Source organism: Gopherus flavomarginatus, chromosome 24 (assembly GCF_025201925.1).
Source record: "Gopherus flavomarginatus isolate rGopFla2 chromosome 24, rGopFla2.mat.asm, whole genome shotgun sequence".
In the NCBI taxonomy this organism is placed as follows: domain Eukaryota; kingdom Metazoa; phylum Chordata; order Testudines; family Testudinidae; genus Gopherus; species Gopherus flavomarginatus.
This window is the reverse complement of record NC_066640.1, coordinates 13,607,401-13,630,072: the sequence shown is the minus strand read 5'-3', so window position 1 is coordinate 13,630,072 and position 22,672 is coordinate 13,607,401. Positions and strand designations below refer to the sequence as shown.

Below are 22,672 nucleotides of genomic sequence, written 5' to 3'. Positions count from 1 at the left end.
AGCTGCGGGAACCCTTCGCCCAGCACAGAGAGGGAGCTCAAGGCAGCGCTGTGGAGCTAGGGGGTGGATCTAGTGGTTAGAACAGAAGACTGAGAGCCAGGACGCCCGGGTTCAATTTCTGCCTCTAGTTGTACCTGCAGGTGAGTGTTGTGCCTCAGTTTCCCCCCTTGCTATAAGGTCACTAATAGCATTTTCCTACCTCCCAAGGGATCTATTAAATTGGCCTTTGTCTCGTCAGTCCCCAGCCAGAGAAGGCCCTGGCCCAGATGAGCATTGTAGATGTCCCCCCCCCCCGCCCGATCCTAACATCAAAAGAGAAGCTTATCTGCTAATATAGCTGTTCTAAATAACATCACACACACACATTGCAGTTCCCTGGAAACCTTTTCTGACACCAGTCCCTCCCATAACCGGTCTGAATAAGTCAGGAAGTTCTGGGAAAGGTTGGCCCCAGGGTTGAGGGAAAAGGAAGCCCAGGTCACAGCTTACAGGGGCATTTCCTAACACTGGATGCCCTGCTGGAGCCCTGATGGGGATAAGTACACATGCCTCATTGTAAAAGCGCAGGACTCCTGGGCTGCCGCGGGGGCGGTTCTGTCACTGCTTGGTTTGTGGGGCGATTGTCAATGTTTGTTATGGCAGAAAGCAGAGAGATTTTGGTCTTTGATTAACACCTTCTTGAGCTGTCTAACCACGCCTGTCCACACTCAGCTGCCAACACCCAGATTGGTCAAGAGCTGGGGATTGAGACAGATTAGACCAGGAGTAGGCAAGCTATGGCACGTGTGCCAAAGACAGCATGCAATCTGATTTTCAGTGGCACTCACAGTGCTGGGGTCCTGGCCACGGGTGCAGGGCGGCTCTGCATTTTAATTTAATTTTAAATGAAGCTTCTTAAATATTTTAAAAACCTTATTTACTTTCCATACAACAATAGTTCAGTTATATATTATAGATTTATAGAAAGAGACCTTCTAAAAAGTTAACATTTATTACTGGCACACAAAACCTTAAATTAGAGTGAAAAAATGAAGACCCAGCACCCCACTTCTGAAAGGTTCCCGACCCCTGGATTAGACAGACTGGACTGAACTGGTGCCCTAGAAGGGAAAGACCCTATACCCATTCTCTGATCCCCCTGAGCCAGCCAGTCCCCCCAATTTGGGGTGGGATTAGAACTGGCACCCTCTACTGGTGAAAGACTCCATATCCCATTCCCATGCGCACACTCTCGGGGTCAGCCCGGACCCCTGACTTGGGGCTGTACTCTCTAGAGAGGCGAAGGACCCCGTACCCCATTCCCAATGGCCCCATCTTTCAAAGACCCAACCCCACCTATATATGTATAGGCGCATAAGGAAAAAAGAATCCCCTCGGTGGAGCCGTGCATTGTCTTGGACAGATCTGGCTCCAAAAGGACTGTGCTAGAATAGCTGCCAATGGTTCTGCTTAAAGCACTGAGGAAATTGGGCAAGATTTGCATTTCATACCAGTTGCGACAGCCACATTCTCACATATCATGGAGCATGAACACCCAGGCCTGTAACGGCATATCACAACCAGGCGCCTGCATTGGAAAGCGCAACCCTCTCCGCTGGCAAGTACAGCGTGGTGTAATATTTACCTATGTCCTATGGCCCATGCACAGGGGGCTGCATTAAAGCAAGAGATGGTAGTAAGGGTGTGAGATTTAGCACTGTAGTTACTGATGGCTTCGAAAGGAGTTACACAGCATGTGCCCCCAGAATCTCCCCAAGGAGCTGTAGCAGGACAGAGAGGTGCTGAGACATGCTACACCAGGGGATCAGAGAAGATTTATAAATGGATCATTAAAGATTCTGTAGCCCAGGTCAGGTTACCTGCATGTATTTCCACACTAGCTCTGCTCTAGAAATAACAGCATGACCTCTAGGGCTGAAAGCAATATCGAGTCAAGCCAGGAATACCAAGCCGTAAAACTGGGAGGGGGGGAAAGGAAAGTGCATTGCCTGGTGGCTAGAGCAGGGGGACTGGGATTCAGGGCTTCTGGGTCCTGTCCCCAGATTTGGGAGGATAGTGGAGTCCAGGGACTAGAGAAGGGTGGGCTAGGAGCGAGGACTCCTGGGGCCTTCTCTCTGCTCTGCCCCTGACTTTCTGCCTCTGACACTGGGCAAAAAAGGGGGATTATTATCTGATGCTTAGAGAGGCGGACTTGAGATCCGGACTCCCAGGTTCAACTTCCATCTCTGCCAGTGCTTTGCTGTGTGTGATACTGGGAAAATAATTTTCCCATACCTTCCTCTTCATCCATCCATCCCCCCATACCTACAGCTCTGTTCATGCATCCATCCACCCCCATATCCACCCCTCCCTCCATCTAACCCCATAACTACCCCTCCTTCCACCTACCCCATACCTCCCCTTCCCGCCACCTGAACCCATACCTACCCCTTCATCCATCCATCCCCCCATACCTATGGCTCTGTTCATCCATCCATCCTTCCCCATATCCATCCTCCCCTCCTACCTCCATCCCTCCCCCAGAGCAATCCCTCCCCGACCTACCCCCATAGCTACACTCCCACCCCCATAGCTACCCCCACACCTATCTCCATCCCTCCCCCAGAGCTACCCCTTCCCCACCTCCCTCCATCCCTCCTCCACCCCCATAGTTAACCCCCACCTACCCCCATAGCTACACTCCCACCCCCATAGCTACCCCCACACTTACCTCCACCCCTCCCCCAGAACTATCCCTCCCCGACCTACCCCCATAGCTACATTCCCACCCCCATAGTTACCCCCACACCTACCTCCATCCCTCCCCCAGAGCTACCCCTCCCCCACCTCCCTCCATCCCTCCTCCACCCCCATAGCTAACCCCCCACCTACCCCCATAGCTACACTCCCACCACCATAGCTACCCCCACACTTACCTCCATCCCTCCCCCAGAGCTATCCTTCCCCGACCTACCCCCATAGCTACATTCCCACCCCCATAGTTACCCCCACACCTACCTCCATCCCTCCCCCAGAGCTACCCCTCCCGCACCTCCCTCCATCCCTCCTCCACCCCATAGCTACCCCCCTCCTACTCCCATAGCTACACTCCCACCCCCATAGCTACCCCCACACTTACCTCCATCCCTCCCCCAGAGCTACCCCTCCCCCACCTCCTTCCATCCCCCCTCCACCCCCATAGCTACCCCCCCTCCTACCCCCATAGCTACACTCCCACCCCCATAGCTACCCCCACACCTACCTCCATCCCTCCCCCAGAGCTACCCCTCCCCCACCTCCCTCCATCCCTCCTCCACCCCCATAGCTACCCCCCCTCCTACTCCCATAGCTACAATCCCACCCCCACAGCTACCCCTCCCCCACCTCCGCCCATCCTCCCCCTCCCGGGTTCCGGATTGCGCTGGGGCGGCGGCGGCCAACCAGACTATTCACCCAGCCGCTCGCCCAGCCTCGCCGCGCCTCCTTTGTCCCCTCCCCGGCTCGGGGAGCCGCGGCCGGGCGCGCCAGGACCAGCGGGGAGCCGCAGCGGAGCCCCATGGCGCGGCCCCCCGCGCGCCCCCCGCCGCAGCCCCGCTGAGCCCTCGGGCCGCGCCTCGCCAGGATGCCCGAGACGGGCGCGCCAGCCCCGGGCTCGCAGGAGGGCGAGCGGCAGAGGCGAGCCCCGGGGGACGCGGAGCCGGCACCGGCCGGGGTCTTGGGTAGGCTGGTGCGCGCGGCCCGGGGGGGCCCTGCAGCGCTGCGGTAAAATCCCGCTGGCCCGGGCTTGGACAGACCCCCCCAGCGAGAGCAGCCCCTGCCGGGGCCCGGCTGCGCCTCCCGGGGGCTGGAGCAGCGCGGGGGGGGGCTCGTGTTCCTTGTAACTCGAAAGCTCCTTTGCGGGTTCCCTGCCTGCCCAGCAGCCCCGGGGGGGAGACGGCCAAGGCAAGCGGGGCGGGGGGGTCGGTTCTGCCTTTGCTTTGGGCCATACCCCACTGACTGTGTGCGGGGGGGGGGAGCGCTCCGTGCAGATGCCACCCAGCTGCTGTCAGTGAAGCCAGCAGGTGGGGAGAGCTAGGCTGGGGGGCGGGGGCAGGAATGCTCCTTCAAGGCAGTAGGATGGGGGAGGGGGTTTGGTCCTAAAACGCCCTGGACCATGTGGCCTCCCCCTGACTTCCTCAGTGCTGGGCCCCTGTTGCAGTCAGGGCCCGTCGGGGCGTTGTGGTTCTGCTCAGATCAGAGGGCTCAGTGTGGGGAGAAGAGGGGGAGACTCCCCAAAGGCCCAGGCAGCCGCAGGGATCTGCGATAAGGGGAAAACCCTGCAACTGAAATTCCCAGACAGATGCGGGCGCATGAAGAGTGACCTAATTTATGTCCTCCTAGGAACTGGGCATCTGTGGCAGCGTAATTGGCGATTAGAGCCTAGTAAACAGCAGCGCTGTGTGTCAGAGAGCTGCCTCCGGCTTCCCTGGGAGGCCAGGGCTGGTGGTGAATTGGTACCAAAGCGCTCTGCGGCTTCCGTGACCTTAGTGTGGCGAGTCCAAGGTTAGCTGCACGGGAGCTTGGTGCCGGGCTGGTATGAATGGGAAAGGGAGATGCAGCAGAACCAAAGAACGGGCGTTAAAGCCCCGAGCCAGCCCCTGGCGTGAATGGGAGGTTTCAAGCCCAAAAGAATCCATTGATTCCAAGGGGGTCATGCCAGCGCTGAGTGCGACCGGTTATTTCTAGAAGGCCAGGTTTTGCTCCCATTTACACAAGGAGAGCAATCTGGAGTCACTTCACTGGCACCAGGGGAATGACTCCTGAATTGCGGTGGTGGAACTGACACTAGAATTTGGCCTTGTCTCATGGGTTCTGCAGGGAGCTGTCAGCGTTGCCATTGTGTCTGTTCTCACAGGGGGACTGAACCAGGACTCCTGGGTTCTGTGCCCCGGCTCAGGGAAGGGAATGTTGTCGAGTGGTTAGAGCAGGGAGCCGTGAAAGTTGAGACGTCTGGATTCTGTTCTAGTCTCTGGGATGGAGCATGGTTAGAGCTGGGGGCTGGCAGTCAGGACTCCTGGGTTCTTTTCCTGCCTCAGCCACTTGCTTGTTCCGTGACCTTGGACAAAATCACTTCACGCCCCCTGTGCCATGAATAGAGTGAGGATAATATTTACCTACCTGCCAGGGGTCGGGTGGCAGTCGTCAGGTTTGCTGCATTCAGGTTCATAAAGTGCTTTGAGATCCTTGGTTGAGAAGCGCCAGAGATGGGCTCTGGATTATTATTCCCTGCTTGGTCCCCTGCATCAAGGATCTCTCCAAGGCCTGGAACAGGAGTGCTGCAGACCTCGCTGGCTGGCACATGATCCTGCCATGGGAGAAACAATTACATTACCCAGAAAGTCACGCTATTCAAGAGGCTTTTGTGATGGAGCAGTGGGGCTTCCTGGGAGCTAGAGACTGGAGCACAGGCTCCTGCGTAGAGCCAGGGTAGCTGCCCCTGATCGCAGAAGGGACCGGGCCAGGCATGATGCAGCTGCAGACTCAGCACTGAGGGCAGCTGGGCTCTGGCAGGACTTTCCTGCACTCAGTTCCCGTCTCCCGCAGTGGGAGCTGGAAATGAACCTGGGAGGGGGCTGGCTTTGGATGTCCCATTGTACCAGGGAGGGAGCAGGGCCCAACCTCCAGAAGAAGAGATGGTGCTGGCATGGGGGGAAATGTAAGGCCCTGGGCCCCTCCCCAGCTGGGTGGTTGCAGGGGGCTCTGCCTTGCAGGGGTGGTGGTGGAGGTTTTGTTCATTCACTGCCAGAGAGTGGAGCTCTGCCCAGCCTGTGCGGCCAAAGCAGAAAGTCTGAATCACAGACAGCAGCAGTGCTAGTCCTGGGCCCTCTCACCGACCCATCACACACATGCTCCCATTCCACACCGGCCTGGGAAGCGTGTTCACATCTGGGCATGTACGTTCACATGCACACTTAGCATGTGTATCTGTGTGCACTGGCTTACACTAGTGTGTGTGCTGGCGGATGCAGGGGGTCTGAATGCTGGCAGGTGCCTATCTGTGAACGCGTGTGTCAGCATGCCGGTATGTGTGAGTGTGCATGCGTGTGGGTGGCGTGTGCATCTGGACGAGTAGCACACACCCCTGCCTTCCCAGAGCAGTGCTGCCTGCCTGCCCGCTCGAAGCCCTTTGTTTCGCAGCCTGTAATCACAACTCTTGGAGCGAGGCTTTAATAATTCATGATCAGCAGGAGGATGAGCTCATCCCGCCTGGTGCGAGGAATCTGCTCCTTGGAATCGCAGCTTGGGCTCTGGGGGTTTCGTTTTGTGGGCCCGGCTGAGCCATCTCCCTGCTCCTGCAGTGCAGAGGTCCTTTGGAACCCGGCTACCCTGGACCCGTGCTGGCCTTAGGCATAAGCAGCATGTGTGCGTGGCTTGGATCTCTGCAGCAGTGGGGCCCAGCACAGACTCTGCCATGCGGGCTTGGGCCAAACCTCCTCCAGCAGTGAGACTGAAAGGGCAGGCAGCTCTAGCCCCATCTACCCCTTGGGCAGGGGAACCCCAGCTTCTGGCCCCAGGTCTGGCAGGAGATCGGGGTTCCATTGGGCTTTGAGTGTGCTCACAGCACAGGGGCTTGGAGTCAGGACTCCTGGGTTCTCTTCCTGACGATAGGGAGGAATGTTGTCTAGTGATTTCAGCAGTGGTGGGGAGTGAGACTCTGGACTTCTGGGTGCAGTTTCCAACCCTGCCGCTTGCTCAGTATGCGATTCTGGGGGAGTCCCTGTCCTGCTCCCGCCTCAGATTTCCCATCCGCAAAACAGGGGTGAGAATCCCCTACCATTCAAAGCCACTCACATGGATGGTGCTATGTACAGTCAAGGCAGAGCGTCATCAGCCAGACAACTGGCAGCATCCATCACTAGCAATGCCCCGGCTGCTGGTGCTTGCCTGTGAAGGAAGAGCCCTTGGGCATGACTTTATTCTCTCTCAGGTTTGCCGCGGGCAGGAGTTTATTTCTCCCTTCCTAGATGTGATGAACAGGATCTCGTTAACAATAAAGATCTGAAAGAAGCTCAAGAAAACAAATGTACTTGGGATCCGGGCGAAGCTGAGAAGCGAGTTGCCTCCCTGCAGAGATGGGAGAGGGCTGCATTTGGAAGAGAAGCCAAGACACCAGAAATGAGGCAGTTAGAAACAGAGAGAACCCGGCAGGGAGACAAAGCAGGGTGGGGACACGGAGCCGGAGATGTGGGGCTGTTTCTTTAACCATCAGAAGTTCTTTTATCTAAGCTGCTTTCTTCTCTGGGGTGGCACTGCTGGGACTTGGCTCTGGGCTGATAAATCAGTAAATGGCTAGTGTGGAAATGCTGGGAAAGCCCCCTGTGGCTGAAGCCTCTCTGCCAAGCAAACCTCTTCCATGTGGCTGGGAACATGGGGGAGGAGGATTCCCAGCTGCCCGAGCCACCGCTCTGGGTGTAGCTTATTCATGAATTCTATCCCGTGGCTGGGCTCAGCTCGCTTTAAAGCCATGCCCATGTGAACACCCCACTATGCTGGCACTGCCTTAGCAGCTCCTTGCCTTGTCGGGGCAGAGGGAGGCTCTTGGGCAGGGGTTCAGAGCTCCCGCTGCGCTGGGTCAGCGCTGGAGTAGGAGACTCCTGGGGCTGCATTGCTGCCTCAGCAGGTGCGCTCTGATACTGAGCTGATGCTGTCGAGGGTGCTGCTGCTGGTACTACCCCACTCGCTGGCAGTAGGAGGGGGCCAGTTCCATCATAGGCTAATTCCATCCTTCCACCCAAATCCCCAAGGTGGTGCTGACTGCATGCAGGAGCCGCCTTCACTTCCTGTCCTAAATTACTGGGTAGTGACTCTTTATAAGGCTCCGTGTATCCTTCAGGCTGAGTGATGAGTGTAGTCAGCAAGCTGAATGGGAGGTGTGTGCACACCGCTGCCCTCTATTGGATGGAACTAAACTGTTCATCAATATGTCATAGGCCCTATGTAGCTAATTGCCAGTGGTGAGTTTCCTTTGGCTAGAGGGGTAGGAGCTTTCAGAGCACAAAGATCAGAGTTCATGGTCAGTCGGTTATCATCAGTGAGTTCCAGCAGGGAGCCCTTTGCTTCCGAACACTCCTGGGTGGTTATTCCAGAACCTGGACTCTTAGGGCTGCTTGGTCCCTACTTCCCTTCAGGCATCTGACCCGGTGGTCCCCGAGCTCTCTGTGTCTGTGGCCCAGCGTCACCATCACCACAGGCTGTGATCACTCCAATCTCAGAGGCACGAGCTGCTCCGGAGCTGGGCTGCTGCCAGCATAAGCAGCTTTTCTGGTGGCTGGAAAGGAAGGGGTCCTGCTCTCCCAGGCAGGGTGTGCTGCTACCCTCTCCTCGGGAGCCCAGCTGGGTCCTCAGCCCCGTGCAGAGTCGTGAATTCGAGGGAGTCGGGCTGGGAGCTGTTTCCCAGAGCTGGGGGCAGTCAGACTCCAGCAATGGGGCGTGAAGCGGAAAGTCTGGTGGATTAGCAGGAGACCAACTGGGGGCTGGGTTCAGAGGCCAGGCCAGGCTCTGCAGGAGCCACATCTGCTGCGGGGAGGAACAGAGCAGAACGGCGTTTGTTGGGCAGGGTCCAGGGCAGGGACAGTCGCTCCCTTTACTGCACTGGAGCTTGGCGCTGGTGGATCGGCCCCCTGGAGATGAGAGGCCTCTGTTCCTGTGTCAGGTGCGGTACAGACATGCTCCCTGTCCAGCGCCCCACCAACGGGCTCCCAAGGATCCCCCGCAGGGGGAACAGCTTCAGTCACCGTGGCCTGTTCAGCCTGGCATTGCCAGTGCCCCAGCATCTCCCATCAGTCACTGTGACTCCTATGAGGACGATGACCCAGTGCAGGGCCTGGGAGCCAAAGACCGGATCCATCCCTCAGACCCAGCTCTGTCATGCGCAGCCCGAGCTGGGGCCGCTAACTCCCGCCTTCAGAGGGCTCTGCAGTCACGTGGCTTCCCCCTCCCACCGGAGAGAGGGCTGCGGTGCCCAGGCCAAGAGCGCTGGAGGAAGGGTCAGCGTGCAGGCTGCCAGGTCGGAGAGAGCTGCGGGACCTGCAGCTGCTGCTTCTGCTCAGGGGAGCTGGGGATGGGGCAAGAGAAAGCCAGACATGGGGAAAGTGACGAGCAGCCTCGTTACTGCGCATCGATCATGTGCCTTAACGAACCAGACGGCTGCAATGATGTGGACACCAGACAGGCCGACATGTGAGTCACTGACATACAAGGGAGCCCACAGTTTCATTATAACCCTGCTACCATGTCTGTGCACCGACGGGGTCCCTGGCAGCTCACCAGGCAGAATTCCAGTACCGGGCTCCACTGCCAGCCAATCCCGAGCACTGCTGGATGCAGGATTCTTCCTCGCTTCCTGCTCAGCTGCCACATCCCACCCCAGAGGTGGCTGCATTTCGGCCCTGCAGATCACTTTGTCGCATGCAGGATCCCTCAGCACCAAAGACCAAGGATTTTATTCTGCTTAGCGTGGCCGTGGCTAACCGCAGCGCAAGGGCTCTCAGCCCTCATGCTCCAGGGCATAAACGGATTGCTGGCTGTGGCCAGAACGAAGTGTCTTCTGCAATATCTGGCAACTGGATGCATGGCGTGCACCAGCCAGTACTGACCAGCGTCAGAGCCAGAACGCTGGGCTCTTCAGAATGCAATATGTGCTGTTCTGATGTGGCAGTTTCTTATGCTGCTCTGCTGTTCCATAAACGAGGTATTTGCATGAACAAGGCAAGATGGGGGGTGGGGTGCAGCCATCTACAATCGGGTGCTGGTGCTGCACCCCATTCTCTGCAGTCTCTTCTGGATGTCGGTACCAGAGGAATTCTCTGGGTTGTTTTTTCACTATCACGCAGTTCCTCCAGACATCGCTCCCGAGTCAGGTCTGATCAGAGGATCTGTCAGGCAGAGCTGCCGACACGAGCCCACATCCCCCATTCAGATGGCCTCTTGGCTCGAGATCCAAAGACTCCACTTCAAACAATGCTCTTTGTGAAGTTTCCTGTGGTGCGGCCGGATCCTCAGCTGGGAGTAAGTCTGTTGGAGCCGCATTGCTGCGCCCGCTGACAGCCATGGAGGAGCTGGTCTGCAGTTTGTTACAACAAGAAAAACTGATCAAGGAATTAAGAAGAATCCTTGTACTTTTCATCTCAAAGCGCTTTAAAAAGGAGTATCATTTATCCCCATTTTGCAGATGGGGAAACCGAGGCACAGGAAGGGGACATGATTTCCCACTGTCACCCATCAATTCCTAGGCCTGCCACTGGCTTGAGCCGATGCCCTTAGGTCGGTCCAGTGTTCTGTCCACTAGGCAACACTGTCTCCACTGCCATTCCTGCTCCTGCCCTCTCTAGAACAGGAGGGTCTTGTGTCGAGCATCTCTCTGTCCTTTCAAACTACCCTGATTTCCATGATGAGCTCAATGAAGCACTCAGAGCCTGTCATGCGACATGGAATCACAGGTGTTACACAGCTGTTGTTTGCATCTTTAGTTTACAAAAGCGTACAAACAGGCTTCCACCCAGCTTGAGTTCCGGCTTGTCTCCCTTGTTTTCCAGAAGCCGCACCCTTGTCTGGAACTATATATTAACATGCAGTATATTACTCAGCTAATCTTATTAATCTACTGTATTGTTATAGGGTGCAAAAGTTTACAGACAATCATGGAGTCTCCTGTCTGTAAAATGCACCATTTGTCCAGTTATCAAACCTGTTGCAGGCTTTACCTTCATTCGCTGTCCCAAACTGTTGAGTAGCATTGCTCTGCAGCTGTTAAAGAGCTGCCACATGTTCCACCCCAGAGGTGGCTGCATTTTAGTGACAACAGGAAATGATCCCTGCCAGGCACGGAGAGGGTGAGGGTCAGTACAAGGTTACACACCGCTCCAGGCCCACTTAAACTCTGGGCTTAAGTGGCACTTTAGAGTGTCCCATACACAGACTTTGTCAACTTCATCCAGAGCTCAAGTGGCATTTAGGGCTTGTGCTGCCAGCCCCGGGGGTGAACGTCTCCCTTAGGGATGAAATGATCCAGTGGGAAGTCAGATCTTATTCACCATCCATCTCCAGCATTTCTAGGAAAAATGAAAAGCAAGATGCTGCTGGTATTGGAGATCCTAGAGAGGGACCAAGCCGCAGGGAGAGCGGGCGCAGGGCACTGGCATGCTTCAGGGCGGTTATTGCTGCGTGCCTCATGCCGAGGGCCGTCGCTGATTAAAGGGAGAGCAAAGAGCTAAGGTTCTTCATAAACCACCACCTCGGGTTTGCTGGGGTTGTTTGGTTTGTTTCACTTCAAAGCTGGAGCTTTAAGGACTTGAAATGAAATGGAGGGTGGGGAGGGAAAGGTCATTGGAACAGACTCGCAGACACCTGCTGCAAAGCCTGAGATTAACCCCTGGCTCCCTGGGCCGGACAGCATCTGGCTGGCTCCGTGGGACGCTCAGAGGGATTGCCACTGGCACGTGCAGAGTTAAAGCAAGAGCAACAGTGGAGGGATGGGAGAGGGGCAGAAGGGTAGGTGGGTGCGAGGTGGGGTGGCAGGAGCAGGTGATGGGCCTGGGGGAGCCTTGCCCCTTCTGTCTGTGCAGTGCAGGGGGCAGCGCTAAGGGCTGGGGTAATCTACAGCCCCGGAGAACTCCCCATCTTAAGGAGGCCAGGAGCAGGAAACCTCCCAGCCACCCTCCGCACAGCTTCCTGCCCTCCCCCTCCCCTCCTGCTGCAGCTGTGCCCAGGAACCCTGGGCATCCACAATGCTGGGCTTGTGCTCACCATCCTGGAGCTCGGCTGCAGGCGCTCAGAGAGCCCTGCTTTGTTCTGTGCCCACAGTGGGCAGCCAGCAGTGCCTGGTGGGGAGAAGGGCAGTCTCATAGCCAGGGCAGGCAGGGGACTTTGGGAAGGTGTCTATGCCCAGGTGTGGCGCCTGGCCTGGAATGTACCCCGCAAGCCGGGGAAGCTGCATTAGGAGCTGTGGCATTGGCCCAGAGTAGGGTTTGCAGTCACAGCGCATGCCAGCCTGCCCCGCCCAGGCTCCCAGCTCCACCGCACAAGCCAGCCACCAGCCCCGCATCCAGTCTCCTGCCCCTCACAGGTCATAGGAACAGCCCCAAGAGCATCAAGTCCAGCCCCCTGTGAGGGCAGGGCACAAGCCCACCCCATCCCGGCTCCGGCCAGATCAAGCCATGGGGCTGCCTAGTATCAGGTGTCTGCAGGACGTAGCTCTGGCCCTGCAGATGGGACAGACCTCAGGATTGTTCCGTCCAGTGGATGCCTCGGTGCCTCTAGCAGCTAGCTCCTGTGGGGTCCCCACCCGCCCCTCGGGGAGATGACTGCCCAGGCTGATGGGCTGCTCACTCCTAGGACATGGTGCCTGACCATCTGCCTCTCTTTCCCCCTGCTGCCTTTCCTCCAATGGGGATCAGTCCCCAGACCCATGCCGGGAGCCTGTGGGAACCTCAGTGCTTAGACCCGGGGGTAAAGGGCAGCTAAACTGTTTGTACTGCTGGAGCGGGGGGCGGGGGAGGGAGGGCTGTGCAGAGGGCCATGGTGCCCGAGGGGTTAAACGAGGCCTTGGCCCACACCCAGCCAGAACAGGGCATCCTTTCAGCAGCACTCACCAGACTGGCGAAGTCTCAGGCCTGTTCTCGCCCCCTCTCCCACCCACACGTGAGGCTGCAGCCCAGGGAATGGGGCAGTGAATGGAGAGCGAGGCGCTCAGCCCCTGAGAGGACAGTGGGAAGCTGTGCCTGGGGAGGAGGGAGGTAAAGGGTTAATGCTCTGGGGGCTGGTGTCATGAAATGAGTTTGGTGAGTCTCAGCCTAGGTGCAGCACGGTCTGGCACAGTCAGTGGTGTTTGCTCAGGAGGGACCAAGGACTGGAACAGCCTGGGGGCTGCGGGTCAGGACTGAGGGGCATCGCAGACCTGGGGCCGAGGTCCGGGATAGCAGGGGAGCTCCGGGTCAGGACTGAGTGGCATCGGCAGAGCTGGGGGAGGGACTCGCCCCCCATTATACCTGTTCTGCTTGGGTCCAGCTCGTTTCTCTAAAACCTTCACTCTCCCAAGCACAGCGTCTCAGGGAGAGATCTGCTCCCAGGCCAGGGGCCTGTTGGGGCACTTCCAGCAAGGGTCCCTGGGGGTGGGTGGGCTGGGTCAGCTTGTGGGACAGTCAGTGCCTCCTGGGCAAGGTCACCCTGGCCACATGACAATGAGGCAAGTGCCAAGGAATAATGGGGTTCGGTGCCTGCGGATGAGTGGGGAACCGGGGAGGCAGCCGGGCCCGGATTCCCCTTGCCGCAGGGCAGATCCCAGGCAGGACCCAGCCAGCCGCGGGTGGTCTCCAGCCAAAGGCAGAAGAGACATGGCCAGGAGCCCCTGGGGCAGGGACCAGTCCATCTGTCTGCTAGCCTCCCCCCCCCAGATTAGGGGTGTAGCCCATTAGTGGGGTTCAGGCCTCAGCCCAGATGGCCCCAGGCTTCTGGCTCAGGACAGGTTCTGGGCGCTGCCCAGCCCTGCTACCTCATTAGAATTGGGGGCGGGAAGGGCGGGTGCTTCCTGTGTGCACCTGGGCCTGTGCCAGCCTCTGTGGCGATGCTCCCCACTGGGCCAGCAGGCACAGCCGGTTCCCCAGGGTGGGGCAGGCCCAGGGTCATTCCCCTCTCCCTGCCTGGTGCAGTGTGGGGCACGTTTGCCCAGACAGCACCTGCCTCCCCGGGAGCCCTGCTGCCACCCAGAGCACCTGGGGGGTGGAGCTGGGTGGGTCTGAGCCCAGATGCCCACCTCACCCCCTAGCACCAGACAGCCCCTTCCCTGGCAGACTCAGAGAGATGAATGGGCCTCAGCGACTGGCCTCCCCCGGGCTGGGCTGGGTCTTGTCTGTGTGCAGCCCAGTGCCATGGAGCTGGGAGCGTTAGCAGCTGAAGGTGCCAGGGGAGGGGCAGGGCTTCATGTCATTATTGTGGGGGGAGGGGTCACAGTTATAACCTCCCCTGGATTCCCCGGTCGCCCCTGCCATCTGTTCTGTGCTCCATGGCTTTAGGGGTGGGAGGGGGGTTGAAGTATCGGCGCAGTTTGGGCCACCGTTCCCAGCAAGGGGCAGCTTCCCCTGCCCCAAAGAGCTCCTGGTCCACGGGCCTGATCCTGCAAGGTGCTGGGGGCCCTGGTATCCCCCTGGCACTGATGGGAGACGAGGGAACACAGTCTGGTGCAGGATCGGGCCTTGGTGTGTGTCTGTAGTGCCAACCCGTCAGGGGCAGGGGCAGGGGTGGTGAGTTCCTCCTAGGGCTTCTACGGGAATCTCCGCTTTCTGGGGGCCGTTGCTGCGGTTTTGTGGCATTTAATTGCAGGCAGGACGGGCGTGATGTGGGTGAGGGGGCATCTGAAGGTGCAAGGGGCATGCAGTGTGCCCGAATATGGGGAGGGGGCTTGTGGATGCACAAGTGTAGAAGGGCATGCAAGCCAGGGGCACTTGAGCACAGAAAAGCCCAGCACGGGGCTCTGTATGCCAGGGCCGCTTCTCCCAGCCAGGCAGGGAGCCAAGGATGTGCCTGCCCAAAGAGGGGGCCTGGACCCCTACTCCAGGGGGTGCTGGTGGGGGCAGAGCTGGGCAGGAGCCAGAGGCCTCGGCAGGCAGCGGGGGAGAATTACGGGAGGGATTTTTGGCTTGTGCTGTCCAGCTGTGGTCCCCTTGCCAGGGCAGCTGAGTGGCACCCGGAGAGGCAGATTTGCCTCGAAGTCGGGGTTTCCTGGCTAAGCAAACGGGGAGATGAACAGGAAGAGCCGGAGGGAAGCGACCGGCTGGAAGGAAACAGGGACCGGCCCCCTGCTCCCATGGGGGCTGCGGTTTCCATGGAGACGGGTTGCTTTTGATCCTGTCAGTTCCCCTGAGCGAGTGTTTCCAGGCAGGGGCTGCGGCTGAGGAGGGGGCAGCTCTGCGGTGGGCCCGGCGCTGGGGAGGGGCGTAGGTAAGAAGCTGGGGGGAGAAGCGAGGGGATGGGGGATGGGCAAGGAGACACAGCTGGGCTGGGGGAGGGGGTGTAGCATGGAGCGTCATGGCTCCAGCAGGCTGGGACACTGGAGTGGGGGGGCAGGCTGGGAGATGGGGCTGTTTGACTGGGGGTGGGGCAGGATCTGGTGTTCTGCCACGTGCCCGAAGGGTGCATGGCCCCAGGTCGGTTCCGTCCTCCCAGGGAGGCCTCTGGGCTGAGCCTGGCTCGGGGGCACTCGCCGTCCCTTGGTGAACACGGAGCATTTGCCAGTCAAGCTCCTCTCGGGGCAGCTACCAGGGAGCCCGGCCCAGCCACCCGGGGAGGCCATGGAGTGGGGGCCATGGACTCACTGCCCTGCATGGTCCCTTCTAGCCACCCCCTGCGCTGGGCCCAGACCCAGAGCCCTTGCAGCTCTCTGGGCAGTCGGGGTCTGCAGGGAGCCCCCTTGCTGCGCTGCATTGTCAGAGCTTTTCACCCCCCGAGCTGTGGGGTCCAGCTGCATGCATGCTGATCTGGGGAGAGGATCTGGCCAGTCTCTGTTGGTGCCGGATCAGCTGGCCAAGCTGCCAGCCCAGCGACCTGCCCGCCGGGAACGGGGATGTCATGCTGCAGCCAGGGTTGCCCAGAGGATTCAGGGGGCCTGGGGCAAAGCGAGGGAGCTGCATCGCTTGTACTCACCTGGTGGTGGTCCGGGTGTTTGGTGGCTCTTCAGCAGCGGGGGCCCTTCAGTCGCTCCACGTCTTCAGCAGCACTGAAGGCCCCCCCCCCGGCTGAAATGCTGGCCAAAGACCCGGACTGCTGCTGGGCCAGGGCTCGCGGGGCCCCTGCAGGGCCCGGGGCAATTGCCCCACTTGCCCCACACTCTGGGTGGCCCTGGCTGCAGCCTGCGCCAGCTCGTTTCAGAGCTGGGTTCCCAGCCACCACCTGCCACCTCTGTCAGGAACAGCCAGGGAAACCCAGGCGAGTCTGGTGGAAGGGAAGAACCTGCCTTCCTGGGAGAGACCCCCGTATCCCGCTGCAAAGGGCCGACCTAGCAGGGAGCAGAGATAGGATTTCAGCAGAGACCTTCGGGTGGTGCCCCCTCAATGGAAGGGGAATAAGTGGGAACTGCCCCCTCCAGGGCTGGCTTTGATCCCCAGATAATCACTTCCGCTGAGCGCCAGCAGCTCTGGCTCATCTGTTCTGATGGAAGTGCCCCCGGCATGAGGCTTTGAAGAGACAGAACAGGTGGCCGTGAACAGGGAAAGATGCAAGAGGAAACCCCTGGAGCCTGCTGACTCGGCCGTCTGGCGACGTTCTAGACAAGGGGCCACGTGTGTCTCTTAGTCACGTCAGGAGAAGACTGAGGAACCCGGCTGAGCTAGGGGAACGGGAAGCCCGCTGACGGCAGAGGAGTCCCTCCGGCGAGCACAGGGCATTACCCGTTGGCAGGAATCCTGAGCCACGCTGACGCCTCGTTGGGTTCTGCACTAACTGTACTTGGCAAAGAGACCTGGGTGTCGATGGGGACGGCTTAATGGAGACCCGAGCTCAGTGCATGAGGAACGGGACAGAGGAGAATGTGACCATGCCATTATACAACCTCCACCCCCATCACTGGGGTCCCCTGACCCGGACTGCTGGTCCCATCACTTCCAAAAGGACAGAACAGAAGTGTGGGGGAGGGAGGCGGGCGGGAGACAGGAAATGAGAACGTCGGTTAGTTATTTGTATTGTGGTGGGGCCTAGGAGCCCCAGTCATGGAGCAGGGGCTTGGTGCTGTATCACCCAGAACCAAGAGACAGCCCTGCCTCTGAGGGTTCAGCTGCCTGGAGCGACTCCTACAATGGCACTGTTTAGAGAGGAGGCAGCTACGCAGGGACAGGATGAAGGCAAACCACAGGCGTCTGGTTGACTTCTCCCCATCAGGGCACAGCCATGCCTCAGTTTCCCTTCTCTGGCCTGCAGTTGTCCTCTGACGACAGTCCCACTCGGGCCCAGACTGATCGGGGGGCTGGTGATACATGTCCAAGAGTCCCCGTGTGTCTGTGTGAGGATGGCTCTGGTTGGGTTTGGGGTGGCCTAGTGCACACGTGTGTGTAGGGGGGTGTATCTTGGGCACATGTTGTGTAAGGTGTCGAGGGGGTAAGTGTACGTTTTGTGTGTATCATGCATGTCGTGCCTGTGTCATGAGTTGTGTGCATGCTGTGTTGTAGGGGTGTTGTGCCAGCCCTCAGCCCTGGCCAGCTGCTGGCAGCTTGTGCCCACCTTGGCATGGCCCCATCCGGCCAAGACTGTGGCTCAGTCTAAGCGATGCTGGTCACTGCCCTGAGGGTGAGACCCAGCGCCAGCCCCGGCTCAGTGTAGAGTTTCCCAGCCCCCTCTTTGCTTTGACAAGCCAGAGCTCGGTCTGCCCCCACCCCATCACCCCCTCCTCCTGGGACCGCCTCATCCTTCCTCCATCCCCTGGAGGGATCAGTGTCCCCGGCTCCTTCCCTGCCCAGCTCCTTCTCTGCCGCACCCTGACCCCCTTGTTCTGGCTCCCTTGGCAGACAAGCTTTTCGGGAAGCGACTGCTCCAGGCCGGGCGCTACATCATGTCCCACAAATCCTGGATGAAGACGGTGCCCACTGAGAACTGCGACGTGCTGATGACCTTCGCTGGTAAGGGGCCACTCAGCAACACGCGTTGCGAGCGCTCTGCCTGCCGCTCTGCCTGCCGCTGGAAGGCAGCCACCTCTGGGGTGGGACGTGGCAGCTGTTCGGCGCAATGCAACGGTGTCACGACAGGAAGAGGCAAAGGCGGTTGCATCCGGTGGACGCTGCACGAGGGGGGCAGCATGGGATGATCTCCGCTGGGATAGGGCAGGATGCCTGGGCTAACACCCTAGCACTTGTGGAGAACGCCGGGGGGTTAGGGATCCCAAATGCTTAGGCTTTTAGCTCATCGGACAGAGATTGCACCCTGCAGCGCAGCACCCCCTAGCGAGGGCCTCGAGGTCACACTGCCTGGGAAGGGGGAATGCCCCTCCTACTCCCTGCAGCACCGGGGTCTAGCAGAGGGTGCTACCTCGTTTCCTGCAGCAGCCAGAGATTTTCCTCGTAGCCGACCCTTCCAAGCCTTGGCTCATAATGGCCTTTTGGCCCAACCCTGGTGTCCGGGGGGGGGTGGGGGGAGAAGGGAGGGGCTGCAAGTCAGGACTGAGGGGCGTTGGCAGAGCTGGGGCAGGGCCAGGAACAGCAGAGTTCGGGGTCAGGATCGAGGAGCGGGGGCAGGGCTGGAACAGAAGAGTTGGGGTCAGAGGAGCTGGGCCAGGGAAGAGAGCAGGCCCCTGACTGCTCCCCCCAGGCTCTCACTTGGAATCAGCGTTTGCACTCCCACGAGCCTTGCACGATATCCCCAGAGCCCACAAAGCAGGACGGTGGGGGGGGGGGTACCCGCTCCCTGCCCGAGCTGCTGCCTACCTGCGTCTCCCTGCCCCCCTTCCCTCAGACACGACGGACGACCACACGCTGCTCTGGCTCCTGAACCACATCCGGCTGGGCATCCCCGAGCTCATCATCCAGATCCGGCACCACCGGCACACCAAGGTGTATGCCTTCTTCGTCACCGCCACCTATGAGAGGTAGGCAAGTATCAGAGGGTAGCCGTGTTAGTCTGGATCTGTAAAAGCAGCAAAGAATCCTGTGGCACCTTATAGACTAACAGACGTTTTGGAGCATGAGCTTTCGTGGGTGAATACCCACTTCCTCAGATGCATGCATCTGAGGAAGTGGGTATTCACCCACGAAAGCTCATGCTCCAAAACGTCTGTTAGTCTATAAGGTGCCACAGGATTCTTTGCTGCTTTTATGAGAGGTAGGTCGCACCCCTGCCTGCGCTGGGATCTCTCTTTGGGTCACTCCCACCCCATTGTCTTTGGGGAGGGCTGGAGGAGGAGAGGTGTGTGGGTTCATCCTGTGCCCTGCTCCATGTCACCCAACCCTCATGGTTCCCCCCCTCTCTCCGGGGCAGCTTGCTGCGTGGGGCGGATGAGATCGGGCTGCGGAAGCCGGTGAAGGCCGAGTTCGGGGGGGGCACGCGCAGCTTCTCCTGCGAGGAGGATTATATCTACGAGAACATCGAGAATGAACTCTTCTTCTTTACCTCCCAGGTAGGCACTGCTGGGCCAGCCCCGGGTCTCTGGGATTGGGGGGGCACCCTGGCACTGCAGTGGGGTCAGACCTCCCCCCTGGCAGCTCTCCTTGCCTGCAGGGCTGGCACGGGCGCCATGGAGTAGAAGCGGGATTGGGAATCCATTGGGGAAGGTGGCTTTGGAGTTAATGTCCTGGGCCTCTGGTGGGAGTACTGGCTCTCCCTACACAGCCTTCCCTGTGCGCATCGGGCGATGCTGTTGGAAGAGACGTGGGGGGATGGTGGTAAAGCAGGCTCCTTTCGTGCTGCGCACCGTCCCTGGGGCTCACTCCTGCCTCTCCCTGTCCGGCCGCAGGAACGGCAGAACATCATCAGGTACTGGCTGGAGAACCTGCGAGCCAAGCACGGGGAATCGCTGCACAACATCCAGTTCCTGGAGGGGCAGCCTGTCAGTGAGTGCGGCGCCCGGCCCGCGGGAGGGAACCGATCGGTGCCCACTGCCCCCTTGCAGCCCTGCCCATGTCCATCACAAGCCGGGCTTCAAAAGGACTGGCCCTGGCTGCTCTAGTGCCAGCTGAAAATAAGTGGTCCGGCTCATCTGGCCCATTTCCAAACATGCTGGAGTGGTGGCGTGTGCATGCGTGTGCGTGTATATGAACATGCGTGTGCGTCACATAGGCCATGGCCTGACCACTTTGGGCTGGGCCAAACCTGAGTGGTGCTATGGCCCCGGGCGCCAGGTCACGAGGCCACTCGCTCAGATTTTTGAGCAGGTGGTGGAGGGGCTCATGTGCCACCGGGGTCAGGCTGCTGGGGGCGGGGAGGGCTAAGAGAGTCAGAGGAGGTTCAGATGGGGGGAATCTATGCCCCCCCCCTTTAAATGATGTTTGGCAGCCCATGAGTGCATGTGTGCATGTGTATGTGCGTGTGCATGCATGTAGCAGCAGGAGCCTCAGAGCCGTGGGGAGGTGGGAGCTGCTTATCCTGTGGGGACTATCAGTGACTTGCAAGCCCTAAATCATCCCTTAGCACCTGTCCCCAGCTCGCTGCCCTGGCTGGAGCCCGGGGCAGGGAAAAGACCCCCGCGTCTTCTTGGCCAGGGCTGCATGGGTCAGGGAGTGGCTGGCCGAGTGCCTGGCCCCTCACTGCTCTCCCTCCTCACGCAGTCCCCGAGTTGGTGGCCCGCGGCGTCATCCAGCAGGTGTTCCCTGTCCACGAGCAGAGAATCCTCAACCGGCTCATGAAGTCCTGGGTGCAGGCGATCTGCGAGGCCCAGCCCTTGGGTATGTACCCGCCGCCGCTGGAGGGCTCAGTTACCCCCCATGGGAGGGGCCAATGCTGCAGCATCACCATGGTGATCCCACCACTGCCAGGCCCCTCCGGGGTCCTGATTCCAGGGGGTCAGGAGAGGGTCTGAAAAGGGATTTCCCCCCAGAGTTGCTAATAGCCAGTCCATACACGTGTTCCTTGCGGGACGTGCCTCTTGCTGGACATGCCCCAGCCGCGCACGTGTCCCTCGCCAGATGTGCCCCGTTCCGTACGTGTCCCTCGCTGGACGTGTCCCTCACCGACATGCCCCAGCCACGCATGTGTCCCTCGCCAGACGTGCCCCATCCGCACACATGTCCCTTGCTGGATGTGCCCCAGTCCATATATGTGTCCCTCGCCGGACGTGTCCCTTGCTGGATGTGCCCCAGCCGTGCACGTGTCCCTCACTGGTGTGCCCCATCCACGCACATGTCCCCAGACAGACATAAGCACCCAGAAACCCAGACACTAAACACAGTCATCCAGGAAGGTCAGTGCCCACTTTTCAGTGCCTGGATTCAGAGCCCGGCTCAAGGCACCGGAGCATCTCCTGCCCCTTCTCCGTCCACCCCTGCGGCCGTCTATGGGCCCCAACCTGGCTGCTGACTCCTGCTCTCCCCTCGGCAGACGAGATCTGCGATTACTTCGGGGTGAAGATCGCCATGTACTTTGCCTGGCTCGGCTTCTACACCTCGGCCATGGTGTACCCCGCTGTCTTTGGCTCCATCCTCTACACCTTCACCGAGAACGACCAGGTGAGGGTACTGCGCCCGGGGAAGGGCTGGGGGAGCCCCGGGAGATGGAGCACTGCAGTGGGGCAGGGAACTGCGGTACCTGCTAGTGCCCCCTTGGGCTGACGCTCAGTGCTGCGTGCATTTCCCCCTAGCCTACAAGGTGGGTCATTTCATTACGGGAGTCGGGACTCCTGGGGTCTGTTCTCAGCACTGGGATACAGGAGGGCAGTGGAGTCTAGTAGTTAGAGTAGTGGGGACTGGGTGTCAGGACTCCTGGGTTTGATTCCTGGCTGTGCTGCTCATTGCTTGTTATTTGTAACCTGTCCCCACCTGCCCTTTGCCCCCATGCCTGTCCCTCCCAGACCAGCCGCGATATCTGTTGTGTGGTCTTTGCCATCTTCAACGTCATCTGGGCCACGCTCTTCCTGGAGGAGTGGAAGCAGCGGGGGGCTGAGTTCGCCTACAAGTGGGGGACCCTGGACACGCCTGCTGAGTCCATTGAGGAGCCCCGGCCACAGTTCAGGGTGAGTGACGGGAGTGGGCAACCCTTTGCCTGAAGTGAAGTCACTCCTGATGGCACCAGGCTATTCCAGGAGCGGGGCAGCCGTCCGCAGAGCCGAGCTCAGGCCCTCCTCACCCGCAGGGAGCCCAGGCTCCGGCGGCAAAGGCTTCCCCATCAGCCAGCGCCCAGAGCTCCCGCCACATCCTCAGCTGGCATGAACTGGGACAGCTCCCCGGAAGCCCCCCGGGCAGGACCACTTCACACCAGCTGAGGATCTGAGAGCTGGGCTCTGATGCTGACGGGAGCCAGCGAGGGGCAGGACCCCCGTCCAGCTGGGCGAGAGGGCTCCAGGGCGTGGTGAGAGAAGACAGGAAGCTGTTAGCACGCTGGCATGTGTGTTCATGTGCGTGTATGCACACACGTGTGCATGTGGCTGGGAGAGTTTTCATGGGCCCATGTGCATGTCTGTGGACGTGCATCCGCAGGAAGGTTTGTGCACGTGCGTGTGTAAGTTAAATCCCACCATGCCTGGGAGGGAGACTCTGGGGCACGTCTCCTTCCCCCCCGGCACAGGGGTCTCCCGGGAACTGTGAGGCAGATCCCCAGCTTGGTTGCTCCAAAATCCTGGAGGGATCTTCCCAGGTGTGTGTGGGGGTGGCTCATGGAGGGTCACAGGCTGCCATCTCCCCCTCCAGGGCCTCAAGAGGATTAGCCCAGTGACCAACGTGGAAGAGTTCTACTACCCGCCATGGAAACGTCTGCTCTTCCAGTGCCTGGTCAGCCTGCCCGTGTGCCTCATCTGCCTCTCCTTTGTCTTCCTCGTCATGCTGGGGTGCTTCGAGCTGCAGGTGGGTGACGGTCTCCCCAGCCCAGCCCCGCTGGCCGCTGCCAGGTGCCTCTCCTCCCGCCAGGAGCGAGTGCTAAATCCTCCACACTCCTGGCAGCAGTGCGGGGGCACCACGAACCCCTGGCTCCGTCACGATTCGGCCCAGTGCAGGGTCTGCTCGGCCCGAGGAAGTGGGGGCTGATGTTTGCTGAA

At 59.6% G+C, this 22,672-nt stretch overlaps 2 protein-coding genes across 3 annotated transcripts in view; one reads left to right on the top strand and one right to left on the bottom strand.

The window, feature by feature from the left end:
• Nucleotides 1-37: 37 nt before the first annotated feature.
• The window catches only part of ANO8 (anoctamin 8), a 33,286-nt gene continuing 10,651 nt past the window's right edge, over nt 38-22,672 (top strand). Inside the window, exons 1-9 of one of the 2 annotated variants that reach the window (XM_050934044.1) lie at nt 38-140; nt 17,508-17,618; nt 18,448-18,580; nt 18,970-19,108; nt 19,445-19,541; nt 20,256-20,372; nt 21,025-21,152; nt 21,494-21,655; nt 22,329-22,481. In XM_050934044.1, coding sequence (XP_050790001.1) covers nt 17,552-17,618; nt 18,448-18,580; nt 18,970-19,108; nt 19,445-19,541; nt 20,256-20,372; nt 21,025-21,152; nt 21,494-21,655; nt 22,329-22,481 — 996 coding nt within the window. In that variant the 5' untranslated portion in view covers nt 38-140; nt 17,508-17,551. Of the gene's footprint in view, nt 141-3,601; nt 3,699-17,507; nt 17,619-18,447; nt 18,581-18,969; nt 19,109-19,444; nt 19,542-20,255; nt 20,373-21,024; nt 21,153-21,493; nt 21,656-22,328; nt 22,482-22,672 lie in introns of those variants that run through there. The other variant, XM_050934045.1, reaches the window with a different exon arrangement.
• The window catches only part of DDA1 (DET1 and DDB1 associated 1), a 50,044-nt gene continuing 32,618 nt past the window's right edge, over nt 5,247-22,672 (bottom strand). Inside the window, exon 6 of the mRNA XM_050934111.1 lies at nt 5,247-5,323. Coding sequence (XP_050790068.1) covers nt 5,262-5,323 — 62 coding nt within the window. The 3' untranslated portion in view covers nt 5,247-5,261. The remainder of the gene's footprint in view (nt 5,324-22,672) is intronic.